Source organism: Lepidochelys olivacea, assembly GCF_965140295.1.
Source record: "Lepidochelys olivacea isolate rLepOli2 genome assembly, chromosome: 10".
NCBI classification, from domain to species: domain Eukaryota; kingdom Metazoa; phylum Chordata; order Testudines; family Cheloniidae; genus Lepidochelys; species Lepidochelys olivacea.
The window spans coordinates 33208958-33234588 of record NC_140420.1 but is presented as its reverse complement, the minus strand read 5'-3'; the positions used below and the strand labels follow the sequence as shown (position 1 = coordinate 33234588).

Sequence of the window (25631 nt, the reverse complement as noted above, 5' to 3'; positions counted from 1 at the left end):
TGAGTGATCAGGACATGGACACAGATTTCTCTGAAAGCATGGGCCCTGCCAATGCATGCATCATGGTGCTAATGGGGCAGGTTCATGCTGTGGAACGCCGATTCTGCGCTCGGGAAACAAGCACAGACTGGTGGGACCGCATAGTGTTGCAGTTTTGGGATGATTCCCAGTGGCTCCGAAACTTTCGCATGCATAAGGGCACTTTCATGGAACTTTGTGACTTGCTTTCCCCTGCCCTGAAGCGCATGAATACCAGGATGAGAGCAGCCCTCACAGTTGAGAAGCGAGTGGCGATAGCCCTGTAGAAGCTTGCAACGCCAGACAGCTACCGGTCAGTTGGGAATCAATTTGGAGTGGGCAAATCTACTGTGGGGGCTGCTGTGATGCAAGTAGCTCACGCAATCAAAGATCTGCTGATATCAAGGATAGTGACCCTGGGAAATGTGCAGGTCATAGTGGATGGCTTTGCTGCAATGGGATTCCCTAACTGTGGTGGGGCCATAGACGGAACCCATATCCCTATCTTGGCACCAGAGCACCAAGCCGGCGAGTACATAAACCGCAAGGGGTACTTTTCGATAGTGCTGCAAGCTCTGGTGGATCACAAGGGACGTTTCACCAACATCAACGTGGGATGGCCGGGAAAGGTGCATGACGCTTGCATCTTCAGGAACTCTGGTCTGTTTCAAAAGCTGCAGGAAGGGACTTTCTTCCCAGACCAGAAAATAACTGTTGGGGATGTTGAAATGCCTATATGTATCCTTGGGGACCCAGCCTACCCCTTAATGCCATGGCTCATGAAGCCGTACACAGGCAGCCTGGACAGTGGTCAGGAGCTGTTCAACTACAGGCTGAGCAAGTGCAGAATGGTGGTAGAATGTGCATTTGGACGTTTAAAGGCGTGCTGGCGCAGTTTACTGACTCGCTTAGACCTCAGCGAAACCAATATTCCCACTGTTATTACTGCTTGCTGTGTGCTCCACAATATCTGTGAGAGTAAGGGGGAGACGTTTATGGCGGGGTGGGAGATTGAGGCAAATCGCCTGGTTGCTGGTTACGCGCAGCCAGACACCAGGGTGGTTAGAAGAGCTCAGGAGGGCGCGGTACGCATCAGAGAAGCTTTGAAAACCAGTTTCATGACTGGCCAGGCTACAGTGTGAAAGTTCTGTTTGTTTCTCCTTGATGAAACCCCCCGCCCCTTGGTTCACTCTACTTCCCTATAAGCTAACCACCCTCCCCTCCTCCCTTTAATCACCACTTGCAGAGGCAATAAAGTCATTGCTGCTTCACAGTCATGCATTCGTTATTCATTCATCACACAAATAGGGAGATGACTACCAAGGTATCCCAGGAGGGGTGGTGGAGGAGGGAAGGAAAATGCCACACAGCACTTTAAGCACAGCACTTTAAAAGTTTACAACTTTAAAATTTATTGAATGACAGCCTTCTTTTTTTTGGGCAATCCTCTGTGGTGGAGTGGCTGGTTGGCCGGAGGCCCCCCCACCGCGTTCTTGGGCGTCTGGGTGTGGAGGCTATGGAACTTGGGGAGGAGGGCGGTTGGTTACAGAGGGGCAGCAAGCAGCAGTGGCAGTCTGTGCTCCAGCTGCCTTTGCTGCAGCTCAACCATACACTTGAGCATTCTGGTTTGGTCCTGCAGCAGCCTCAGCATTGAATCCTGCCTCCTCTCATCACGCTGCCGCCACATTTGAGCTTCAGCCCTGTCTTCAGCCCGCCACTTACTCTCTTCAGCCCGCCACTTACTCTCTTCAGCCCTCCACCTCTCCTCCCGGTCATTTTGTGCTTTCCTGCACTCTGACATTATTTGCCTCCACGCATTCGTCTGTGCTCTGTCAGTGTGGGAGGACAGCATTAGCTCGGAGAACATTTCATCTCGAGTGCGTTTTTTTTTCTTTCTAAGCTTCACTAGCCTCTGGGAAGGAGAAGATCCTGTGATCATTGAAACACATCCAGCTGGTGGAGAAAAAAAAAGGGACAGCGGTATTTAAAAAGACACATTTTATAAAACAGTCGCTACACTCTTTCAGGGTAAACCTTGCTGTTAACATTACATACATAGCACATGTGCTTTCGTTACAAGGTCGCATTTTGCCTCCTCCCACCGCGTGACTACCCCCTCAACCTTCCCCCCTCCCTGTGGCTAACAGCGGGGAACATTTCTGTTCAGCCACAGGCAAACAGCCCAGCAGGAATGGGCTATACTGAGTGTCCCTGAAGAAAAGCACCCTATTTCAACCAGGTGACCATGAATTATATCTCACTCTCCTGAGGATAACACAGAGAGAGAAAGAACGGATTTTGGTTGAATGCCAGCAAACATACACTGCAATGCTTTGTTCTACAATGATTCCCGAGTATGTGTTACTGGCCTGGAGTGATAAAGTGTCCTACCATGAAGGACGAAATAAGGCTGCCCTCCCCAGAAACCTTTTGCAAAGGCTTTAGGACTAAATCTAGGAGAACCGCAAATGCCAGGGCAAAGTAATCCTTTCACATGCTTGCTTTTAAACCATGTATAGCATTTTAAAAGGTACACTCACCAGAGGTCCCTTCTCCGCCTGCTGGGTCCAGGAGGCAGCCTTGGGTGGGTTCGGGGGGTACTGGCTCCAGGTCTAGGGTGAGAAACAGTTCCTGGCTGTCGGGAAAACCGGTTTCTCCGCTTGCTTGCTGTGAGCTATCTACAACCTCCTCCTCCTCATCTTCTTCGTCCCCAAAACCTGCTTCCGTATTGCCTCCATCTCCATTGAAGGAGTCAAACAACACGGCTGGGGTAGTGGTGGCTGAACCCCCTAAAATGGCATGCAGCTCATCATAGAAGCGGCATGTTTGGGGCTCTGACCCAGAGCGGCTGTTCGCCTCTCTGGTTTTCTGGTAGGCTTGCCTCAGCTCCTTCAGTTTCACGCGGCACTGCTTCGGGTCCCTGTTATGGCCTCTGTCCTTCATGCCCTGGGAGATTTTCACAAAGGTTTTGGCATTTCGAAAACTGGAACGGAGTTCTGATAGCACGGATTCCTCTCCCCAAACAGCGATCAGATCCCGTACCTCCCGTTCGGTCCATGCTGGAGCTCTTTTGCGATTCTGGGACTCCATCATGGTCACCTGTGCTGATGAGCTCTGCATGGTCACCTGCAGCTTGCCACGCTGGCCAAACAGGAAATGAGATTCAAAAGTTCGCGGTTCTTTTCCTGTCTACCTGGCCAGTGCATCTGAGTTGAGAGTGCTGTCCAGAGCGGTCAGAATGGAGCACTCTGGGATAGCTCCCGGAGGCCAATACCATCGAATTGTGTCCACAGTACCCCAAATTCGAGCTGGGAACGTCGATTTAAGCGCTAATCCACTTGTCAGGGGTGGAGTAAGGAAATCGATTTTAAGAGCCCTTTAAGTCGAAATAAAGGGCTTCACTGTGTGGACGGGTGCAGGTTTAAATCGATTTAACGTTGCTAAATTCGACCTAAAGTCCTAGTGTAGACCAGGGCTCAGAAGCACAAGCTGGGAGCAGCTCGTCGCCTTCTCTGCAGAACTCATTACATTGTACATTAGGCTGCCTGCCCCTGAGGCTTGCAGTTTGGGGGGACAATGCCTCCCATGTGCCCCCCCAAATGCTGCCTATACTATTAACTTGGCGGTGAGGTCCGAAGAATGCTAAAATTTTATTATTTTTAGAAAAGATGCATCTGTAAATTAAACAATTGTCAAAACTCTGACAATCTTTTTTTATTATGCTGCTTCATAAGCTGCACTGATTTGCAATGAGCCTTCCTGCTCTGAGTGAGAATTAGTGAGGCTCTGATGCAATCAAATTCCAGATGAACCCAGAGAATTGTTTACAGATGTCAGTCATATGTACAGGGGGCAATTAACCCCGATACCTGTTTGTAACATTACATCATTGTACAGCCAACACAATTTGAAAATGTTTCAGAGTTGTAGCCGTGTTAGTCTGTATCAGCAAAAAGAATGAGGAGTCCTTGTGGCACCTTAGAGACTAACAAATTTATTTGGGCTTAGGCTCAGAAGTTTGAGCGCAAATAAATTTGTTAGTCTCTCAGGTGCCACAAGAACGCCTCGTTCTTTTTAGAGTTTGAAAAGTAGATCATCTACATCTATCATCTTGTCATCTGAAAGTCCCTGGTCCATACCAGTGTTCCTCTTGTTCTAATGCTGTGGCAGCATGGCACAACGTTTTCAATAGAGAACTACTTTTAGTGGGGAACAAATACCATGATCTACCCAAGAAACAGCAATGCGGCCTTTCTGTTCCTGGTGTACACATACGGATGTGTAGCATTCTGCATTTCCCCATCTGATAGGCAGTCTTGGCAGAATTTGTTTTTGTTTTTTTAAAATAATTTTTACTGAAGTTGTTTCTTTTTAAGCATTTTTCTATTTTTATCAATTTAAATTTTCACAGTTGTGCAAAATTATGTTAAGCATTTTAAAAACTTTTATCTATTTAAATATTCCCAGTTGTGGGAAATTATGGGGGAGAGTCAGACAACAGTGGGGGGGGGTCTGACTAATTATTTAATGACAGTAAATGTTGAGATTCAAAGAGTTAAAGCTTTATTACCATTAAAACACAAATGATCAACATCATATGCAAAATATATACAGTACCGATCCTTAACTCAAACTCTAAGTTCTCGAGCAGCATTTTTCTTATTTTGCCTATCTGTAAATATTGTTTATCAATGGAAATATTTTTGGTGGGTTTGTGTGTACATGATTAAATTGACATTTACCAACAAAAATCTAATCCATCCAAGTCTACTCATAGGTTATGTATAGAAGGGCTTTTCTGTTGCACGATCTTGAGTGGCTCTCTAAACTTAAAAAGAAAAGGAGTACTTGTGGCACCTTAGAGATTAACAAATTTATATGAGCATAAGCTTTCGTGAGCTACATGCATCCAATGAAGTGAGCTGTAGCTCAAAAAGCTTATGCTCAAATAAATTTGTTCGTCTCTAAGGTGCCACAAGTCCTCCTTTTCTTTTTGCGAATACAGACTAACACGGCTGCTGCTCTGAAACCTCTCTAAACTTAGATTGTCCTTGTTATACAAATTGTCTTTGTTATGCAAAGCTTGGGAAGGCTGAGAAGAGCCACACGGGAGTTCGGATGCTTAGCATCTGTGTACTGTTCCCTTTCATCTGCTTTTGGATTAGCTGTGTCTTGTACATTGTGTTGCGCTGCATTGTGCTGTGACCTTGGTTGCTGTTGTCCTCAAAACCAGCACCAAACCAGTTTCCCTTGCTTGGGTGTCACATGCCTTCCTGAACAAATACAGTTGCATGGCCCAGTGTGTTGGCCCCATTGCAGACGTGACAGTACAGACAGGTTAAATAGTTAAGCAGCTGTGAGGATATGTATGCTGTGGCTTTAAATCTGTAACAGGAAGCTAGGCAAGGGAGCAGGGCTGGGTAAGATTCTAAGTAGAAATTCAGCAGGGAAGCAGAGAGAGAGAATGGCTTTAGGGATAATACTGTTTTCCTTGTTCTAATAAAGTTCCTTGTTCAGCGTTGGGAGAAATCAACTCTCTCTCTGATTGGTTACCACTGTCACATGCCAGTTCCTTGTTCAGTGTTGGAAGAAAGGACTCTCTCTCTCTCTCTCTCCTTTACCACTGTCACATGATGAGGGTTGCTGCTGCAGCTGCCTGTTTTCTTCCCAGGAGCCTAGACTGAGCAACTGCTGCTTCCCTCCTCTCCTCTCTACACTATCTGCCTTATTTAAAGAACCTTCTGTTACTAGCCATGCTGGGGACTGTCTCTGACTGTAACTAGCCTCCTAGGGGAAGCTCCGGACTCTGCAAACACTAACTCCTGAGATGGAAATTCCAGGTAATTGAGAGAACTTGGGGAAAGTGATTCTGTAAAAATGCTTCACCTCCCCCATCTCTGCTCCATGTGTGTCTGTGAGTCACAGATCTGCTGCTTTATTGGCACACACAGGCTCTTAGCTGATCCCGATATTGGAGCGAGCATGTATGCAGAAATGGAACAATAACCAACTCTCCCAGCTGGAGGGGGAGGAGAGAGAAAGGAAGGAGATTGAAGGGGATAGGAAAAATAAAAAAAGAGCTGACGAGGTCCAAGAATAGTGCTGCCCAGACCCGTTACTGCCTCATCCCTGGGCAGATTTAGTCTAACAGGAGTGAGACTAAAAGGCAGTGCCCTGTATGCCTAATAATGATGCTGCTCCGGGGACACTCCCCACAGTGTAGCTGTTTATTCTTCTCTTTGACAGTGTTTAGTTCAGGCTCTGTTAAAGGGACATGATACACATGTCTGTGCATTTAGTGCTGGTGGAAGGTGCTGGGTCTGCACCATAGTAAAGGCACCAAGCAATTCCCAGCGGCAAAGTGTAGATTTTTGTACCCAAGCTGGTAAAGCAGAGCTCAGAAGTTTGACTCCGCCACTGCCTGAAAGTTAATGGACCTGTGCCATGAGCTCAAGCAGTAGAGGCTCATGCCCTTAGCTTAAGAGGTCTTGGGCTTGATCTCCCAGCTGTGGTGTTGTTACGAGCAGCAGCCTCATAAATCCTGTTGTGGGGGACAAAGACCCACATGGGGTTACTATGGGTCACACATGGACACACAGTGGGCACAGGATGGAGCTATGAAGTGTGTTTTCTGTAGGCTGCTTCCTTCTGAGTCGTTATTGACAGGGAGAGAGCAGCAGTCTGTATGGGGCGAGGGAAGTGGGTCTGGAGTGTGGGCACCCTGGGTATAAAGGCCCAGCTGGGAGTGATGAGTCTAAGCCAGGATTCATGGGAGCTATTATTGTTCCAGGGTGCATAAGGTAAGGGAATCTGGGCCAAACCTGGGAGCCCCTTCCCTGCCCAGTGGGGTTGAAGCAGGCAGGGAGCTGGGGATACTTGTTCCAGCTGCCAGCATTTGAGGAAGTGGTCATGTCTTTCTCCTAGGCAGAAAGGGGCCCTGAGGGTGACTCTGCGGGGACACTGCAGGAGAGTGATGGGTTTCCTCATGAGTGTTAGGAGCTTTGTGGTCTCTGAAGCTCCCAAGGTTGCTTCTCTGGCCCCTGGCCCTGGCTGGTGGAAATATCCTATGCATTCTACTTCAAGCAACCCATAAATGCTCAAGTAATTTCTGGGCTGGGAGGGGTGTCAGCCCCTCTGTGGGGGGCTGGGGTAGTTGGGCTCAGAGGAATTCCCACTGCTGCCCCATTCTAGGCAGATGTTCTCCGTATTCTTGCTGTGCTCTGGTAAATACTGTGTTCACCAGGGAACTCCCTTTTGCTCCTTAGTGCTCTCCTACCATCCTTCCCTTTTCCCTTATTTTGCTCTTTCCCCTCTCTCATGCTGCTGTCTCTCTCCCTCTCCCTTTTCTTTCCTTCTCTTTCCATCCTCCCTTCCTTCCCTGACCCAAGCTCTCTCCCCCCTCCATTCTTTACTATCATCCTCAGCCCTGGCCAAGATTTTCTCCACCTCTTCCCCAGCCCAGTCTCTCACTCAGCCTCCCAAAATCACCACTCTCCACTCACACCCCCCCATGACGGTCACACACACACCCCTCCCCGCAACTCCTATACCAGGCACCCTGTCACTACAGACCAAACCACTCACACACTCGTCATCTGAGCACTCTGCCCTACATCTCCCACACAACATTCACCTCCCCATTCACACCCCCAAGTCACACTCCAGCCCAATTCCCTTCCTGCCCAGCAGCAGCTTCCATTGAGGTTGTTCCCAGCCCTCCCCACCACATGGAAGAACTGGAGTAGCCGAGAGAGTCTTCCCTGACCCCCATGTGGGGAGCAGGAGCTGGCCTCTCTCCCCCTCCCCATGTTGAAGGGGAACTCTGAGTCCCAGATCATTGTCTTTCTCCCTGTGGTGGGGTAAGGGTGGAGGCAGTCCTTCTAGACAGATAAGTGGGAGCAGGCAGTGCTAGTAGAGAGCAATCACTGCTCCTGCACTGCTGCAGCCCCAGCCAAGGGGCCACCTGTTGGGGCCCATTCCAACCATGCTTTCTGCCCTGATGGCCCCAATGCCTTTGTCACCTCCCATACCGTCCCTCTGGGAAGGAGGTTGAGAGACATTGCACTGCTGCTGATCTCCCTCTGCTCAGGGCTTCCAAGGGGGACAGAACTAGGACATTGTCCTGCCTGGGGTCCCTCCGCCCCAAGGGCTGGTTCTGGTCTCTAATAGGCCTGGTTAGAGATGTGCAAGTGGCTTGTTTTTCTTTTTGTCAAGTCCCTCAGTGTGTGGAGATCCCTGAATTTTGTATACGGCACAACACACTTCCCAGGAGGTATTTCCTTTCTGTGCAGGTGAAATGTTCCCTCAGCAAAGAGAGGGGCTGGGTTTTAAACCCCAGAGGGATCTGTGTAGCAAATCTTTGGTGAAGAGGTGACAAGCCCTGATCTTGCCCATTTCTCCTCCCCTGAGCAGGATTTCCCATTCCCAAACAAGACATGATCTCCAGCCGGGAATGAGAGGAAGAGCTGCGGGTCCCCACTCTCCAGAGCTAGGATGAAAAGGAGATGCTGAGTGGCACCTGCGCAGGTGAGGAATAAACTAAACCGTTTGGGAACTGTCAGTGAATGAGGTGAAAATCTGGGTTTGCCGAAGTGCTGCCATGAGCTCCCAGCATCCCAGGTGAACAGGAATAGCAAACGGGCGATTCAGAGGGTGTAGCTGTGGAGTCTGTGCTTGTGTGTAGAGGGACTAGATGAATGGTGCATTAAGTCTGCCTATTTCTGTTCTCTGCAAGGGTTGTGTGGCTGGGCCTTGAGGCCATGAATAGGCCAGATGAGACTGGGATGCTTGTGCCTCAGTGAGAGCTATGTGGCTTGGACTTTTGGGTCTGTGATCAGCCTCAGTGGTTGAAGTCTCTGTGGGGTGAATATGTCACTGGTACTGAGAGCTGGCCAGTGAGGCTTAGGTGATAAGTCAGATGCCCAGGGGAGAAGGAGGGGGAGGATGGGGTGGGACTTTTGAACTGATGAACTGGAGCAGCAAACAGGGGTGTTTTGGAGGCACAAAACTAAAATAGTTAGGCAGCCTTCAGTTAGTTGTGGCCCCTTCTCCACAGGGCCTTCTTTAGGGTGTCCAAACAGAACAAAACCTGCTATAGCGAAACAAAGATGGAAACTGCAACCAATGGTCTCCCCATGTAGACCTCAGGGTGGGACTCCAGCTCAGACCCAGCTGTTCCCCCATCTCCCAGGTGGCCCTTTATATGTCCCTTGCTCCCGCTAAGCAGCAGGGTTAATTGGCTGCTGCATTAACCTGTTAGGGTCTGGGCTAGGGAGTGCCTTTTTACCCTGTCATGCACTCCTGCAAGTGTGGCAAAGGGCACGCTCTGTGAAAACGTCACCTGCCCCTTATGGGGAAAAAAATTGGTGTTTCCATGTGCTGTGGTGCACCAAGAAGCAAATGGCTGCAGGGCGTGAGTCTGGGGTTGTCATCTTTCATAGCCTGCAGCTATTTAAGGGGGGCCTGGTCCGTGACCAGGGTGAAGGGTGCTTCCAGGAGGTAGTATCATAATGTCTTCACTGCCCACTTCGCTGCAAGACTTTCCTTTCCTATATTGGAATAGTTCTTCTTCTGTGGGAGAAGCTTCCTACTGAGATTTAGGATGGGGTGTTCTCCATCCTCCGTCACCTGCAATACAACCATCCCAAGTCCCACCTCAGAGGCATCACTTTGTAGTATGACTCCTTTTGTAAAGTCTGGACTCAGCAGGTCCAGTTTACTACACAAGATGCGCTTGGCTGCGCCAAATGTACCTGCACAAGCCGGTGTCCGTTGGACATTTTGAGGGGCTTGTCCTTTAGGGGTCTGGGAGGGGCGCTGTTAGGGGAAAACCTGGAGCCAAAGCATCTGTGATACCCTGATAACCCCAGGAATGTCTTCGCCTGCCTTTTGGTGGGCAGGGATTGGGAACTCTAGCGGGACTTTCACTTAGCTGGCCAAGGGTCAGATTCACCCATTCTCCAAGGTCTAAGTGTTAAATTTTGGTACTACTCACCTTGCACTTAGGCCTGCTTCCCTTAGAAACTTCAGCAATCCTCCGGAGATGCTCTCCCCATGGACTAGAATAGATTACAGCATTGTTGAGCTAGGCAGCAGCGTACTGCCGAGAGGGCCATAATGCCCTGTCCATTAGTCACTGGAAGGTGGCAGGCACCCCACAGAATCTAAATGGGAGGGTTCAGAACTGACATAGGCCAAAAGGGGTAGCAAATTTTCTACGGATTCTGGTGCCAGAGGAATTTGCCAGTAGCTTTAGTATGGTCGAATGTGGTCATGAACTGGGCCCTATCCAGCAACTCATCTACATCAGCATGGGATTTGAGCTGAACTTTGACATGGCATTAGAACATAAGAATGTAGGAACAGCCATACTGGTCAGACCAATGGTCCATCTAGCTCAATATCCTGTCTTCTGACTGTGGCCAATGCCAGGTGCTTCAGAGGGAATGAACACAACAGACAATCATCAAGTGATCCATCCCCTGTCACCCATTCCCAGCTACTGGCAAAGAGGCTAGGGACACCATTCCGTCTTGGCTAATAGCCTATCCTCCATGAATTTATCTAGTTCTTTTTTGAACCTTGTTATAGTCTTGGCCTTCTCAACATCCTCTGGCAAGGAGTTCCACAGGTTGACTCTGCATTGGGTGAAGAAATACTTCTTTTTGTTTGTGTTAAACCTGCTGCCTATTAATTTCATTTGGTGACTCCTAGTTCTTGTGTTATGAGAAGGAGTAAATAACACTTCCTTATTTACTTTCTCCAAACCAGTCATGATTTTATAGACCTCTATCATATCCCCCTTAGTCGTCTCTTTTCCCAGCTGAAAAGTCCAGTCTTCTTAATATTTGCTCAAACAGAAGCTGTTCAATACCCCTAATAATTTTTGTTGCCCTTTTCTGAACCTTTTCCAATTCCAATATATCTTTTTTGAGATGGGACTACCACATCTGCACGCAGTTTTCAAGATGTGGCCATACCATAGATTTATATGGAGGTAATATGATATTCTCTGTCTTATTATCTATCCCTTCCCTAATGATTCCCAGCATTCTGTTCGCTTTTTTGATTGCTGCTGTACATTGAGTGAACGTTTTCAGAGAACCATCCACAATGACTCCAAGATCTCTTGAGTGGTAACACATAATTTAGACCTCATCATTATATATTAACTGTTCTAACATCAACACAAAACATGAACGCTATTGTCTGACTTGGGAACTAGAACAATTGGGCTGCACCATTCACTTTGCAACTCCTCGACTACCCCTCGTTCTAACCTATTTTCTATCTCCCTCTTGAAAATCTCCCATGTTCATTCAGGGATTTAGAAGCCTCTCTTCTATGCACTGATTCCTGGGATAATTTGTATGTGGTGCTCTAGGAGGTGAATGTTCACAGGCCTGGTGGTGAAGACATCATTAAAGTTCTGGACTAGCTTTCAGGTTTACTCTCTCTGCTAGCTGCAGGTTAGTCTCCCAGAGTTAGACTTTAAGGTCAGAAGGGACCATTATGATCATCTAGTCTGACCTCCTGCACAACGCAGGCCACAGAATCTCACCCACCCACTCCTGTAATAAACCCCTAACCAATGTCTGAGCTGTTGAAGTCCTCAAACCATGGTTTAAAGACTTCAAGGTGCAGAGAATCCTCCAGCAAGTGACCTGTGACCCACGCTGCAGAGGTAGGTGAAAAACCCCCAGGGCCTCTGCCAATCTGCGCTGGAGGAAAATTCCTTCCCGACCCCAAATATGGCGATCAGCTAAATCCTGAGTATGTGGGCAAGACTCACCAGCCAGATGCCCAAGAAAGAATTCTCTGTAGTAACTCGGATCACACCTCATCTAACATCCCATCATAGGCCATTGAGCATATTTACTGCTAATTGTCAAAGATCAATTAATTGCCAAATTTAGGCTATCCCATCATACCATCCCCTCCATAAACTTATCAAGCTTAGTCTTGAAGCCAGATATGTCTTTTGCCCCCACTGCTTCCCTTGGAAGGCTGTTCCAGAACTTCACTCCTCTGATGGTTAGAAACCTTCGCCTAATTTCAAGTCTAAACTTCCTGATGGCCAGTTTATATCCATTTGTTCTTGTGTCCACATTGGTACTGAGCTTAACTAATTCCTCTCCCTCCCTGGTATTTATCCCTCTGATATATTTATAGAGAGCAATCATATCTCCCCTCAGCCTTCTTTTGGTTAGGCTAAACAAGCCAAGCTCCTTGAGTCTCCTTGCAAAAGACAGGTTTTCCATTCCTCAGATCATCCTAGTAGCCCTTCTCTCTACCTGTTCCAGTTTGAATTCATCCTTCTTAAACATGAGAGACCAGAACTGCACACAGTATTCCAGATGAGGTCTCACCAGTGCCTTGTATAACAGTACTAACACCTCCTTATCTCTACTGAAAATACCTCACCTGATGCATCCCAAGACCGCATTAGCTTTTTTCACGGCCATATCACATTGGCGGCTCATAGTCATCCTGTGATCAACCAATACTCCGAGGTCCTTCTCCTCCTCTGTTACTTCCAACTGATGAGTCCCCAGCTTATAACAAAAATTCTTGTTATTAATCCCTAAATGCATGACCTTGTATTTTTCACAGTTACATTTCATCCTATTGCTATTACTCCAGTTTACGAGGTCATCCAGATCTTCCTGTATGATATCCCGGTCCTTCTCTGTATTGGCAATACCTCCCAGCTTTGTGTCATCCACAGACTTTATTAGCACACTCCCACTTTTTGTGCCAAGGTCAGTAATAAAAAGATTAATTAAGATTGGTCCCAAAACTGATCCCTGAGGAACTCCACTGGTAACCTCCCTCCAGCCTGACAGTTCACCTTTCACCCATCGTAGTCTCCCCTTTAACCAGTTCTAGTTTAACCAGTCCACCTTTCAATTTTCATATTGATCCCCATCTTTTCCAGTTTAACTAATAATTCTCCATGTGGAACCGTATCAAATGCCTTACTGAAATCGAGGTAAATTAGATTCACTGCATTTCCTTTGCCTAAAAAATCTGTTACCTTCTCAAAGACGGAGATCAGGTTGGTTTGGCATGATCTACCTTTTGTAAAACCACGTTGTATTTTGTCCCAATTACCACTGACCTCAATGTCCTTAACTACTTTCTCCTTCAAAACTTTTTCCAAGACCTTGCATACTACAGATGTCAAACTAACAGGCCTGTAGTTGCCAGAATCACGTTTTTTCCCTTTCTTAAAAATAGGAACTACGTTAGCAATTCTCCACTCATACGGTACAACCCCTGAGTTTACAGATTCATTAAAAATTCTTGCTGATGGGCTTGCAATTTCATGTGCCAGTTCCTTTAATATTCTTGGATGAAGATTATCTGGGGCCCCCCGATTTAGTCCCACTAAGCTGTTCGAGTTTGGCTTCTACCTTGGATGTGGTAAAATCTACCTCTATATCCTCAGTCCCATTTGTCATCCTACAGTTATCCCTAAGCTCCTCATTAAAGACTGAGGCAAAGTATTTGTTTAGATATTGGGCTATGCCTAGATTATCCTTAACCTCCACTCCATCCTCAGTGTTTAGCAGTCCCACTTCTTTCTATGTTTTCTTCTTAATTATATGGCTATAGAACCTTTTACTATTGGTTTTAATTCCCTTTGCAAGGTCCAACTCTACATGGCTTTTGGCCTTTCTCACTGTATTCCTACATGTTCTGACCTCAATAAAGTAGCTTTCCTTGCTGATCTCTCCCATCTTCCATTCCTTGTAGACTTTCTCCCTTTTCTTAATCACCTCTCTGAGATGCTTGTTCATCCAGCTTGGTCTACAACTCCTGCCTATGAATTTTTTTCCCCTTTCTTGGGATGCAGGGTTCTGATAGTTTCTGCAACTTTGACTTGAAGTAATTCCAGGCCTCCTCTGCCTTTAGATCCACAAGTTCTTCAGTCCAATCCACTTCCCTAACTAATTTCCTTAATTTTTTAAAGTTAGCCCTTTTGAAATAAAAAATCCTAATCACAGATCTATTTTTGTTTACCCTTCCATTTAGTTTGAACTGAATTATCTCATGATCACTCGAACCAAGGTCGTCCCCTACAACCATTTCTTAGAATTTCATAGATTTCATAGAATATCAGGGTTGGAAGGGACCTCGGGAGGTCATCTAGTCCAACCCCCTGCTCAAAGCAGGACCAATCCCCAATTTTTGCCCCAGATCCCTAAATGGCCCCCTCAAGGATTGAACTCACAACCCTGGGTTTAGCAGGCCAATGCTCAAACCACTGAGCTATCCCTCCTTCTATAAGGTCTTCACTACTCACCAAAGCCAAATCTAAAATGGCATCCCCTCTTGTTGGTTCAGCAACTACTTGGTGAAGGAATCCATCAGCTATCGCATCCAGGAAAATCTGAGCCCTTTTATTATTACTAGCACTCGTCCTCCAGTCTATATCTGGGAAGTTAAAGTCTCCCGTGATCACGCAGTTTTCCATTAGTATTTACTTCATTAAAAACATTAAAGCGGTCTCTATCCATATCCAAATCGGATCCCGGCGGTCGATAGCACACCCCAGGCGCTATCCCAGGGGAGACTCTAGTAGCTTTCTTCCCCAATGTGATTTTTGCTCAGACAGACTCTGTCTTATCCATTCCATCACTTCTTATTTCTTTACATTCTATCTCATCATTGATATACAATGCTAGTCCCCCACCTTTTGCCTTTATTTCTGTCTTTCCTAAACAGCACATACCCTTCAATACCTGTAGACCAGTCATGACGACTATTCCACCATGTTTCTGTTACCCCTAGAATATCTGGATTCACTTCCTGTACCAGTAGCTCTAGTTCCTCCATTTTGTTACCTAGGCTCCTCGCATTAGTGTACAAACATCTTAATTTTTGCTGTTTGGCTTCGCTCACATTCTGTACCCGATTAGGCACAGACATTCTACCGCCAGTATCACCTATTAGACTGGTATCTACACTACCCTTCCTCCTTATGTCCATTCCTCTACTCACGGCTGTATCCTTTCTTACTTCGTTTTCTTCCCTTTCAATGCTAAAATCCGGCGTGGAGATTACCTGGACATCTCCCAGCCATCTCCCCCAAATTCCTAGTTTAAAGCTCTCTTGATCAGTTGTGCCAGCCTCCATCCTAGAAGTCCATTTCCCTCCCTACTCAGGTGAAGTCCATCCCAAGAAAACAATCCTCTGTCCATGAATACCTCCCAGTGGCCATACATCCCAAAGCCCTCCTTATAGCACCACTGCCTGAGCCATCTGCTGATCATCATAATCTTGTCACATCTTTTCTTGCCATTCTCTAAGAACAGGCAGAATCCCACTGAAGATCACCTGAGCCTCGATTTCCTTAAGCGTTTTCCCCAGCCTGGCATAGTCTCCCTTGATATATTACAGCTAGATTCTCGCTGGATCATTTGTTCCCACATGAAGGACAATCTGTGGATTCTTTTCCACTCCCGTTAGGATCCTCTTCAGCCTCAGGTCCACATCCCATATCTTAGCACCCGGCAGAACACCCTTCTGTTCTCTGGATCAGCTTTAAAGGCCTGTCTATTTTTCTCAGTAAGGAGTCTCCAATCATGTAGATCTGCCTTTTCCTGGTCATGGTGCGATTCTCGGGTCTATCCCCTGTTCCCTCTGGCTGCAAGTCCTCTCGATTCCTATTCTCCCTTGCAATCCTCTGCAACCCATCCTGTATCCTCCCGGGGCTCATATTTGGTGGTGTTATCTCCATTGACTCTTCCCCTCTTCCTATAGAACTAGCTGCTCTTCTCTTCTTCCTTGTCTTCCCACCTTCAGTGACCACCTGCTGTGCCCCTTCTTCATTTTTCAACTCTGCAAACCTGTTCCTGAGCTCTATTTCTCCTTCACTAGCCCGTCTTTTCCTCTGCCTGGTTCTCTTAGTCACGTGCTTCCACTGTCCACTTTTCCTCACCCAGCAGTCTCCCCTCAGAGTTCTTTGATCCTACTTCCATCTGCAAGTCTGAGCTTTTCCCTTCAGCCTGCTCATGTCTTTGCTCCATCATCCACTTGAAACCCCTTCTAAACTCAACCAGAGTTTCCACCTGCATCTCCAATCCTCGGATCTTTTCTTCCATCAGCTCTATCAGGCAGCACTTCATGCAGACAAAACTCTTACCAGGTACCCTCTTCAGGATCATGTACATGCCGCAGCTTCCACATCCAGTCATCTTCATTGTGTCTTCCACTGCTTGGGTCACTACCACTGCTGCCTCTGTATCTGTCATAGCCTTCTCACCTAAGTCCTGTTAGTCCGGGAAATACAAACCAAAACAAAACAAACCCCCAACAAGCACCACAATACTCCCAGAACACCACACACTCCCTTCACTAGCCTGTCTGTTCCTCTGCCTGGTTCTCCTAGTCTTCCCCTCAAACTCCCACTCAAACTCCCCTGCAGACCCCTGCCTCTGGTACCTGAGGGCCCAAGTCTAATTCTTGTTGAACAGGGTGGATAAACATGGCCTCACAGTTCTTTCAGGGCTTTAGTACATTCACTCAGTAGATCTACTAACCAAATCTCACAAGCTAACTCCCCTACTCAGCGCACTGTCTTACAGGGCCTCTGCCCTTTAGCTAGTAGTTTGCTCTCAGAGCTAGGTAGTAATAACATCATTCTCTGTTGATACACCATCAGCGCCACATTTCTATTATAATATAGCTCCTGTGAGTTTTGCAAAGCCTGAAAATTCTGCCGGACAAAGGCGGCCCTATCAAGTCCATCCATTCCTGCAGATTTGGGACATACTGCACAACATTCTCAGCTTTGGTCCCAACAAGCTTCCTACACAAGGTCCAGAATTCCACAGGGCTCCCTTCCATGCACCATCTTAAAAGGAGAGAACCCCATGGAAGACTGAGGCACTTCCCTGATGGCAAACAGTAGATACAGCCGGAGTTTGTTCTAGTTGTGGGATTTGGCTCTTATGAACTTGAGCAGCATTTCTTGGAGGATCCGATTAAAACATTCCACCAACTCATATGTTTGGGGGTGGTAGGCCGATGTTCTTATGGACTTTATTTCAAGTAGAAAGCAAACTTCTCATGATAACCTTGACATGAAGGTGCTGTCTTGATTGGTTAATATCACCCTGGGAATACCTACCCAAGAGATGATTTTAGCAACTCATTGGTGACTAATTAGGCTGACATTGATTGCAAAAGAATGGCTTTGGGGTACCGGATGGTGTAATCTACAATGACTAAAATATAGCAGCACCCACTAATCCTCAGGTCAGGGGGGTTCAGCTAAATCTACCCCAATGCGCTCAAATGGAGCATCTATCAAGGGGAAAGAGGAACCAAGGGGGTCCTTTGGGTAGATTTGGAACTCATTAGCTGGCATTTGGAACAGGAGTTGCAATAGTTCTTGATCTTTTGGTATTCCCCAGGCCAGAAGAAATAAGAAATAAGCCCATATCCATTCCTGGTTTTTTTCCATCCCCTAAGTGGCCAGACCATGGTATTTCATGGCCCAGCCTGTGTACTTTGTTCCTAAAGGCCCTGGAGACCAAATGTATCCCCATTTGGGGCTGTTTGGCCACCTGAATCAGGAAATATCCCTCTATCTCGAAGTGAGAATATTTTGCATCCCGTATCGCATCCACAGGGCTCTGTTCCCCCGTGGCTAATGGTCCGTACAGCTGGTTAACACCCTATGATTTTTCTGCTCTTACACAAAGTCACTGGAACAGGCAAGAGACTGATCATCCAGCAGTGGGAGGTGCTGGAAGAAGCAACACTTGTGTGGACTTCTTAGGGGTGTTCAAACTGCACTGGGTGATTGTGTCCTTGCACGATTATTTCACTGGTTCTAGCTTGGGGGACTGTAGGGCCCCTAGGACCTTGGATTTCTGCAGTTGTTGATGCCAGGGAATTTGACCCTGCAGAGGTATTTCCAGGCAGGTCAGAGTCGTATTAGTTGGCAGCAGATTTTTTTTGGCCCATCTCCCTGGGCCCTAACATGTCACTAGAGCTTGTTCCAGGCAAGGTGACGCTCTTCACTTGTTTTCTGGGTCAGATTCGTAGGGCCTCAGAGCTCAGGGTCAGCAAAGGGAAGATCTTTCCCAGCAGTACATCCACTCTGTCCCTCTTCCCCAGGCAAGTTAGCATCTGAGCATGACTGGTTTGCCTCTTGTAGCAGGCCAGTTACCAGGCCCCAGTAGCAGCCCAGCACCACTGGGTATGACCGTTCTTTTGCCATGGTCACCACCAACTCTGTAGACCTCCTATTTACAGACAGCTTAAGCCCAGTAATGGGGGAGGGTGGGAAATCTCTATGGGTACACCCTATAAAAAACATTCCCTCAATCAGTGGGAAATTCGGGCCCAGCAGCTGCTCACGTATGAATGTCTGGAGTCAGCCAGTCCCTGGAAACTCCACCCCTTTGACTATATCGGGGACAACAAGAGCACTGGGATTCCCAAGGAGTGCTGAGGGCTTGGGGAAGCAGGCTATGGCATAGTCACGTCCACATTGATGCAAGAGTGGTGGCTATGGCCTTCCTGCTCACAGGTGAAGCTCATCCGGCCCCTTCCTGCCCCTAGGGGTGGGCAAACTATGGCCTGAGGGCTGCACCCAGCCCTCCAGACATTTTAATCCGGCCCTCAAGATCCCACTGGGGAGCAGGGTCCAGGGCTTGTCCTGCTCCAGTGCTCCAACCAGGGAGTGGGGTCTGGGGCTTGCCCCGCTCTGGTGCTTCAGCCGGGGAGCAGGATCAGGGGCTTGCCCCACTCCGTGCAGCTCCTGGAAGAAGCAGCATGTCCTCCCTCCAGCTCCTATGCATAGGGGCAGCCAGGGGGCTCCACACGCTGCCCCCACCCCTAGCGCTGCCCCTGCAGCTCCCATTGGCCAGGAACCATAGCCAATGGGAGCTGCAGGGGCAGCACCTGTGGAAGGGGCAGTGCGCATCGCTGCCTGGCCACGCCTCCCCATAGGAGCAGGAGAGGGGACATGTCGCTGCTTCTGGGAGCTGTTTGAGGTAAGCCCTGCCCAGAACCTGCACTCCTGACGCCCCACGCCCCAACCCCTTGCCCCAGCCCTGATCCCCCTCCCTCCCTCTGAACCCCTCGGTTCCACCCTCCTGCACCCCCAACCCCTCATCTCCAGCCCCACCCCAGAGTCCGCACCCCCAGCCAGAGCCCTCACCTCCTCCCGCACCCCAACCCCCAATTTCATGAGCATTCATGGCCCGCCATACAATTTCCATACCCAGATGTGGCCCTTGGGCCAAAAAGTTTGCCCACCCTGTACTAGCCTCTGCTAGTAAGATTTCTGCATCTCCCATCAGCCTCCCTTCCAATCTGTTCACAGCAAGACAAAACCAAAAATGTCACTGTTTTTGTGCCAGGGCAAGTCTGAGTCCAGACTTAGTCAGGGATGTGTTTCTGCTTCCTTGGGGATTGGAGCCTCTCTATGCATTCCCTCCAGTCCTACTGCTACACAGTTTCTTCAAGAAGCTGAGGAAGGCACATGCCAGGCTGATACCTATAGTCCCAGCATGCTTGAGACACCACTGGTTGTCAGACCTCCAGATTCTCTCGATACAGCCTCCAATGGCACTACCATTGTTCAGGCCTTACTATCACTGAACCATGACCAAAGTTCTCCACCCCAACCCTCACGATCACCACCTCACAGCAAGGGAGTTGAGTGGTTGAACCCAGGGGAAAGAGCCTGCTCTCAAGGAGTTCAAAACATTCTTATCAGTAGCAGAAAGGTTTCCACCAGGACAACTAATCTTGCAAACTGGAAGAGATTTTCCATCTGGCCACTAGATACTCTCTCTCCCCATCTAAAATGCAGGAATATCCACTGCAATTTGAAGGAGTTGGGCATCTTCATGAGCTCAATAAAAGTTCATTTATCATCCAACTCAGCAATCCACTCTCCCATTTAAGAACATTTGGTTTTCTCACATTCCATGGTCGGGAGATTTCTGAAGGAACTAATGAGGATTTATCCTCCCATTCATGAACCCATCCCTCCCTTGGATCTTGTCATGGTATTTTTGCCACTGGTCTCCCCCTCTTTTTCTCTTATGTCTAAAAAGACAGCCTTCTTGGTAGTGACCATGTCAGGGTGGAAGAGCTACAGTATCTGATGGTGGGGCCTCCATACATGGTGTTTGGATAAAGATAAAATTTCTTTAAGACTTTACCTCCAAATTCCTAAGTAAAGTGGTATCTGACTTTCACCTTCTGATATTCTTTCCAAAGCCTCATAGCCATAAAGATGAAGAGAGACTCCACACATTAGATGTGCTATGAGCTCTCTCTTTCTATATTGACAGTACCAAACAAATTAGATCCTCACTGAGACTGATGTGCAGAAAGGATGGGAGATCAGCGTCTTCTGCACAGAGAATTTCAAACTGGATAGCTTTCTGCATCAGGACTTAGACTCAGACTTTAAGACCAGAAGGGCCATCATGATCATCTAGTCTGACCTTCTGCACGTCACAGACTGCAGAACCTCATGCCCCACTCTTGTAATAGCCCATAACCTCTGGCTGAGTTACTGAAGTCCTCAAGATACAGAGACTCTGCCATTTACTTTAGTTCAAACCAACAAGTGACCCAGGCCCCACACTGCAAACAAAGGCAAAAATCCTCAGGTCTCTGCCAATCTGACCTGGGGGGAGAAATTCCTTTTCAACCCCAAATATGGTGATTAGTTAAACCCTGAGCATGTGGGCAAGACCCACCAGCCAGATATTTGGTAAAGAATTCACTGTAGTAACTCAAAACCCTCCCCATCTAGTGTCCCATCTCCACTGGTTTGAAATATTTACTAATTGCAGTTGCAGATTGGCCATATGCCATTGTAGGCAACCTCCTCATACCATCCCCTGCATAAATGTATCAAGCTCAGTCTTGAAACAAATTGGGTTTTTTTGGTCCCCACTACTTCCTTTGGAAGGCTGTTCCAGAACTTCATTCCTCTGAGGGTTAGATACATTTGTCTAATATCAAGCCTAAACTTGTTGATGGCCAAAAACATCTGCTCAATGTATAGCAGAAGTAAAAAAGTGCATAGAATGTTAGGAACCATTAGAGAGACACGGTGGGTAAGGTGATATATTTCACTGGATTTCAAAGGACAGAATCAACTTGATTATTTTTATTGACTAATATAAATAAATCAGTCTCTGTCAGGGCTCCCTTTAAATAGTCTGCTGTGATTTTTTAAAATGTCCTGTAAAATTTGTTGCTGGCAAGTTTTTGCTCTATTGTTTGTTTAGAAGGCTATTTTCGGTGGGTCTGAGAGCAGCAACAGCAGCAATTAGGGGTCACCTGTAATGATGGTAGGTATCTCATGTTCATACGGAAATATGATTTTCAAGTTGTATCCCTTTCAGTGCCCCTTCCTAAGATGTCCTTTCTCTCCAATGACTCATCTCTGGATTCTCATTTCAATGCACCAGGTGATATGATTATGAGTGAAAATGAGGAGCATGCCCACCAGGAAGGTCCTGAGTTCATGGAACCATGTGGCACATTATCTGGACTATCTCAAAAGAATATTTCCCAGAGTCCTGAGCAGACCAAAGCCTGTGAGGGTCAGCACAAATCAGAAAGGCATCAGACAACTGCTCCAGAGAAGAGGCAAGGTAAATCAACTGCATGTGAAATAGGTTTCAGGAAACTGCCAGACATTGACCAGCTGGGAAACCCCACTATGGGGAGATCAACAGTATGTGGTGACTGTGGGAAAAGCTTCAGGGTGAGCTCAAACTTCAGACAGCATCAGAGAATCCACACTGGAGAGAAACCCTTTGGATGTGCCGAGTGTGGGGAAAGCTTCCGGCAGCGGTCACACCTTATTCAGCATCAGACAAAGCACACGGGGGAGAGACCTTATGAATGTACCGAGTGTGGGAAAAGTTTCACTGTGAGCTCAAACCTTATTCGGCATCAGATAATCCACACTGGAGAGAAACCCTATAAATGTGCCGAATGCAGGAAGAGCTTTAGTGGGAACTCACAGCTTATCCAGCACCAGAGAATCCACACAGGTGAGAAACCCTATGAATGCGGTGACTGTGGGAAGAGCTTCAGTGTGAGCTCAGCCCTTACTCGTCATCAGCGAACCCACACTGGAGAGAAACCTTATGAATGCACCATGTGTGGGAAAAGCTTCAGTCAGAGCTCAGACCTTATGAAACATCAGAGAATTCACACAGGAGAGAGGCCCTACGAATGCACTGACTGTGGAAAGAGCTTCTGTGTGAGCTCTCATCTTATTCAGCATCAGAGAATCCACACAGGAGAGCGACCCTATGAGTGTGCCAATTGTGGAAAAAGCTTCAGTCAGAGCTCAGACCTTATGAAACATCAGAGGATCCATACAGGAGAGAGACCGTATGAATGTGCTGAGTGTGGAAAGAGCTTTAGTTGGAGCTCAGCACTTATCAAACATAGCAGAATCCACACAGGGGAGAGACCCTATGAATGCGAAGGGTGTGGGAAAAGCTTCAGTCAGAGCTCGCACCTTGTTCAGCATCAGAGAATCCACATGGGAGGGAATCCCTGAGAATGGGCTAAGGGTGGGGAAGGCTTCGTGTCAGATATCCTTCCCAACGGATAGAAGCCAAATGTGTTTCTTTGGGCCTGTAGGGCTCTGACCTGTTCATAGAGAATGAAAAGTGGATTGTTGAGGATGGAGTGTAGGTGGTTGAGTTAGACAAAGAGGAATGGTTAGTGCAGGGAGATGAGTCGTTTAGAGGAATGTGTGGTGGGAGCCAGAGGAGGAACCAGGAAATGCTGGAGGGGATGGATCATTTGGGAGGGAGGGAGACCTGTTAGTGTAATTAGGCAGAAGTCACTTTCATGGGGTATTAATAAATACATTTAGGAGAAAAGGTAAACTTGCCCATTTCTCTGTGCACGGGGTGGGCTTCAGACAAGTTATAGAAGGAATTTCACAGTCAAGTGGAGGCTTTATAGGGACTGCACGGCTTATTGCTGTGGGATGGAATGACACCTACTCCTGGCTCCTGTAGGGAGGGTCTTCTGCAGGTCAGAGTGGGGTGCAAAGATTCTTTCCCAGCTCTGCCACTTACTTGTTTTACAACCTCAGGTAACTCACTCCACTTCTCTGTGCCTTTGTTTCCCCATTTGTAAAACTGGGATAAGAATCACCCACCTCACATACTATTTAAAGTAGACTCACAGAGTCATAAGAATTGGGGCCACATTAAATTCTGCACAGAGAGGAATAGAATGGTCCCTGCCCAGAAGAATTTATATAGTCTAAGAAACTAGATTATTTTTCTAGGATTCTCTTCTCTTCGTTTATAGGTGTTGGGGGGTTTTGAGACCTTTTTCATTTGTTATTTTAAAAACTTAGTTTGACCTCAGTCTTGTTACTTAGGTTTTCATATTTGGCGTACAGCAAAGCTACGCTAAGGACTCAAGCATAGGGAGTGACTGTAGAATGTACCACACATTTAAAGTTACACATCAAACCTCTTTTATATACAATTACACATTACATTACATTTACTATATGTTGCGTTACATGTTTTGAGATTGGCTTGGTTACTTTGTAGGAACCAATCCCTGTACAGCAGGGGTGGGCAAACTTTTTGGCCCGAGGGCCACATCTGGGTATAGAAATTGTATGGCGGGCCATGAATGCTCATGAAATTGGGGTTGGGATTTGGGAGGGGGTGAGGGCTCCAGGGTGGGGCCAGCAATGAAGAGTTCAAGATGAGGGAAGGAGCTCTGGGCTGGGGCAGAGGGGTTTGGAGGGTGAGAGGGGGATCAGGGCTGGGGCAGGGGGTGGTGCACGAGGGCTCTGGCTGGAGTGCAGGCTCTGGGGTGGGGCTCAGGATAAGGGGTTTGGGATGCAGGAGGGTGCTCCAGACTCAGATCAAGGGTTTTGGAGGGTGGTATGGGAATCAGGGCTGGGACAGGGAGGTTGGGGCCTGGGGAGGCGGCTCAGAGATGCAGGCTTGGGACATCGCTTACCTCAAGCAGCTCCCTGAAGCAGCAGCGTGTCCCTCTCTGGCTCCTATGCTGAAGCGCAGCCAGGAGGTTTTACTGCGCACTGCCCTGTCCACAGGCGCTGCCCCTGCAGCTTCCATTGGCCATGGTTTCTGGCCAATGGGAGCTGTGGGGGCAGCGCTAGGGGTGGGGGCAGCATGCAGAACAGAGCCCCCTGGCTGCCCCTACGCATAGGAGCTGGAGAGATGACATGCCGTGGCCCCTGACCCTGCTCCCTGGCTGGAGTGGGGCAAGCCCCCGACCTTGCTCCCCAGCGGGAGCTCGAGGGCTGGATTAAAATGGCTGGTGGGACAGATGCGGCCCATGGGCCGTAGTTTGCCCACCCCTGCTGATCAGCATGCTTTGTGCATGCACTGTCTGTGTATGATTTACTCTTTACCTCATCTTACGTTTCAGGTTTATTTTATTCATTGTTATTTTGTCCATTGTAAATAGTTCTTTGAGTGTTCCTCCTTATTTCAGTTAGTATAGACATTTTGTTTCCAGCCTGCTAATCCACTTACCTCCTTAATCCTGTCTCCCAAGAAATGAGGCCTCACCCATGTCCAATTACTCATGTCAAGCCAGGTGTACATTCCTCTGCTTTTGTTTGTGTTTTATATATATTTTATTTTTTTGTATTTTGGGGAGGGGGGTTGTGCTTTCAAAAAAAAAGTTTATTAATTAGCAATATATTTTAAGATTATAGTAGTTGTAATTATTTGAATTATTATTAATATTAGTCTTAAAGTATAAACCAGGGAGTGCAAGCTTACTTTTTATATATAGCCTACCAGGGTGTAATTTTATATTATAAATTACTTGTTTTTCTTTCAAAGTATATTTTTGTAATGTTAACTTTTTGCTTTTATTTTAATTACACTTTAAAAAACTGGTAGGGGACATAATGTTTTTATTTATTACTACAGGAAATTTAGGTGTGAAGTAGCACATAAGTTAATGAATATAACATTTTGGGGGGGTTATATTGGAAGTGGTTTTCTTTAGCTATTACACAGGACTTTCCATTTTTAGTATAGATAGGTTTATTTTACTAATGTTTTAACATTTTTAACTGTACTGTGCATTTTGGAGGTAGATTTCTTTTTTAAAGTGAACCCACATGCTAGCAGTTTTGTGTGTGTGACATTACACTTGCATGTGTAAGTGTTTTTAGGGTCAAACAGCAGTACAATTTGGGGTGGAGGTTAGACTTTGCATTGTTTGAGGAGGGAAAACAAACTTTTTTTTTACACTGTACGGATTGCAATGCTTTTACATTTAATTTTATGATATTGGACTCTTGTTGTTTGTTTTTATTTTGCACTAACTTGTTACTTTTGTACAAAATTTTTAATTTTTTTGTGGTGATAAAAGAGGGCAAGTTTTTTGTTTTTTGTTTTGCTTTATATTACTTACGGCTGTTTTTACTTTGTATAGCATCTATTTTTTAAATACTACAAGTGTTGTTATTAGAACATATTGACTTAATTTTATATTTTTAAAGTAATTATAACATTATTGAATGGTTCCCATGGGTGTTCCCCCTTATTTTAGCTAGTATAGACATTCTGTTTCCAGCCTGCTAATTC

General features: G+C 46.9%; 1 protein-coding gene across 1 annotated transcript; it reads left to right on the top strand.

Moving 5' to 3' along the window:
* Positions 1–5675: 5675 nt before the first annotated feature.
* LOC311527191 (uncharacterized protein) lies at positions 5676–23699 on the top strand. The gene is made up of 3 exons (XM_084640888.1): positions 5676–5858; positions 8431–8544; positions 21477–23699. Exons 2-3 carry the CDS (start codon positions 8523–8525, stop codon positions 22583–22585), a joined length of 1131 nt encoding a protein of 376 aa, XP_084497014.1. The 5' UTR covers positions 5676–5858; positions 8431–8522; the 3' UTR covers positions 22586–23699.
* The last annotated feature ends 1932 nt before the right edge of the window (positions 23700–25631 follow it).

Coding starts and splice junctions, on each gene's coding strand:
- LOC311527191 (XM_084640888.1), top strand. CDS start 8,523: ATGCTGAGTGGCACCTGCGCAG. Junction 8,545..21,476: donor GCTGAGTGGCACCTGCGCAG/GTGAGGAATAAA, acceptor TCAATGCACCAG/GTGATATGATTATGAGTGAA.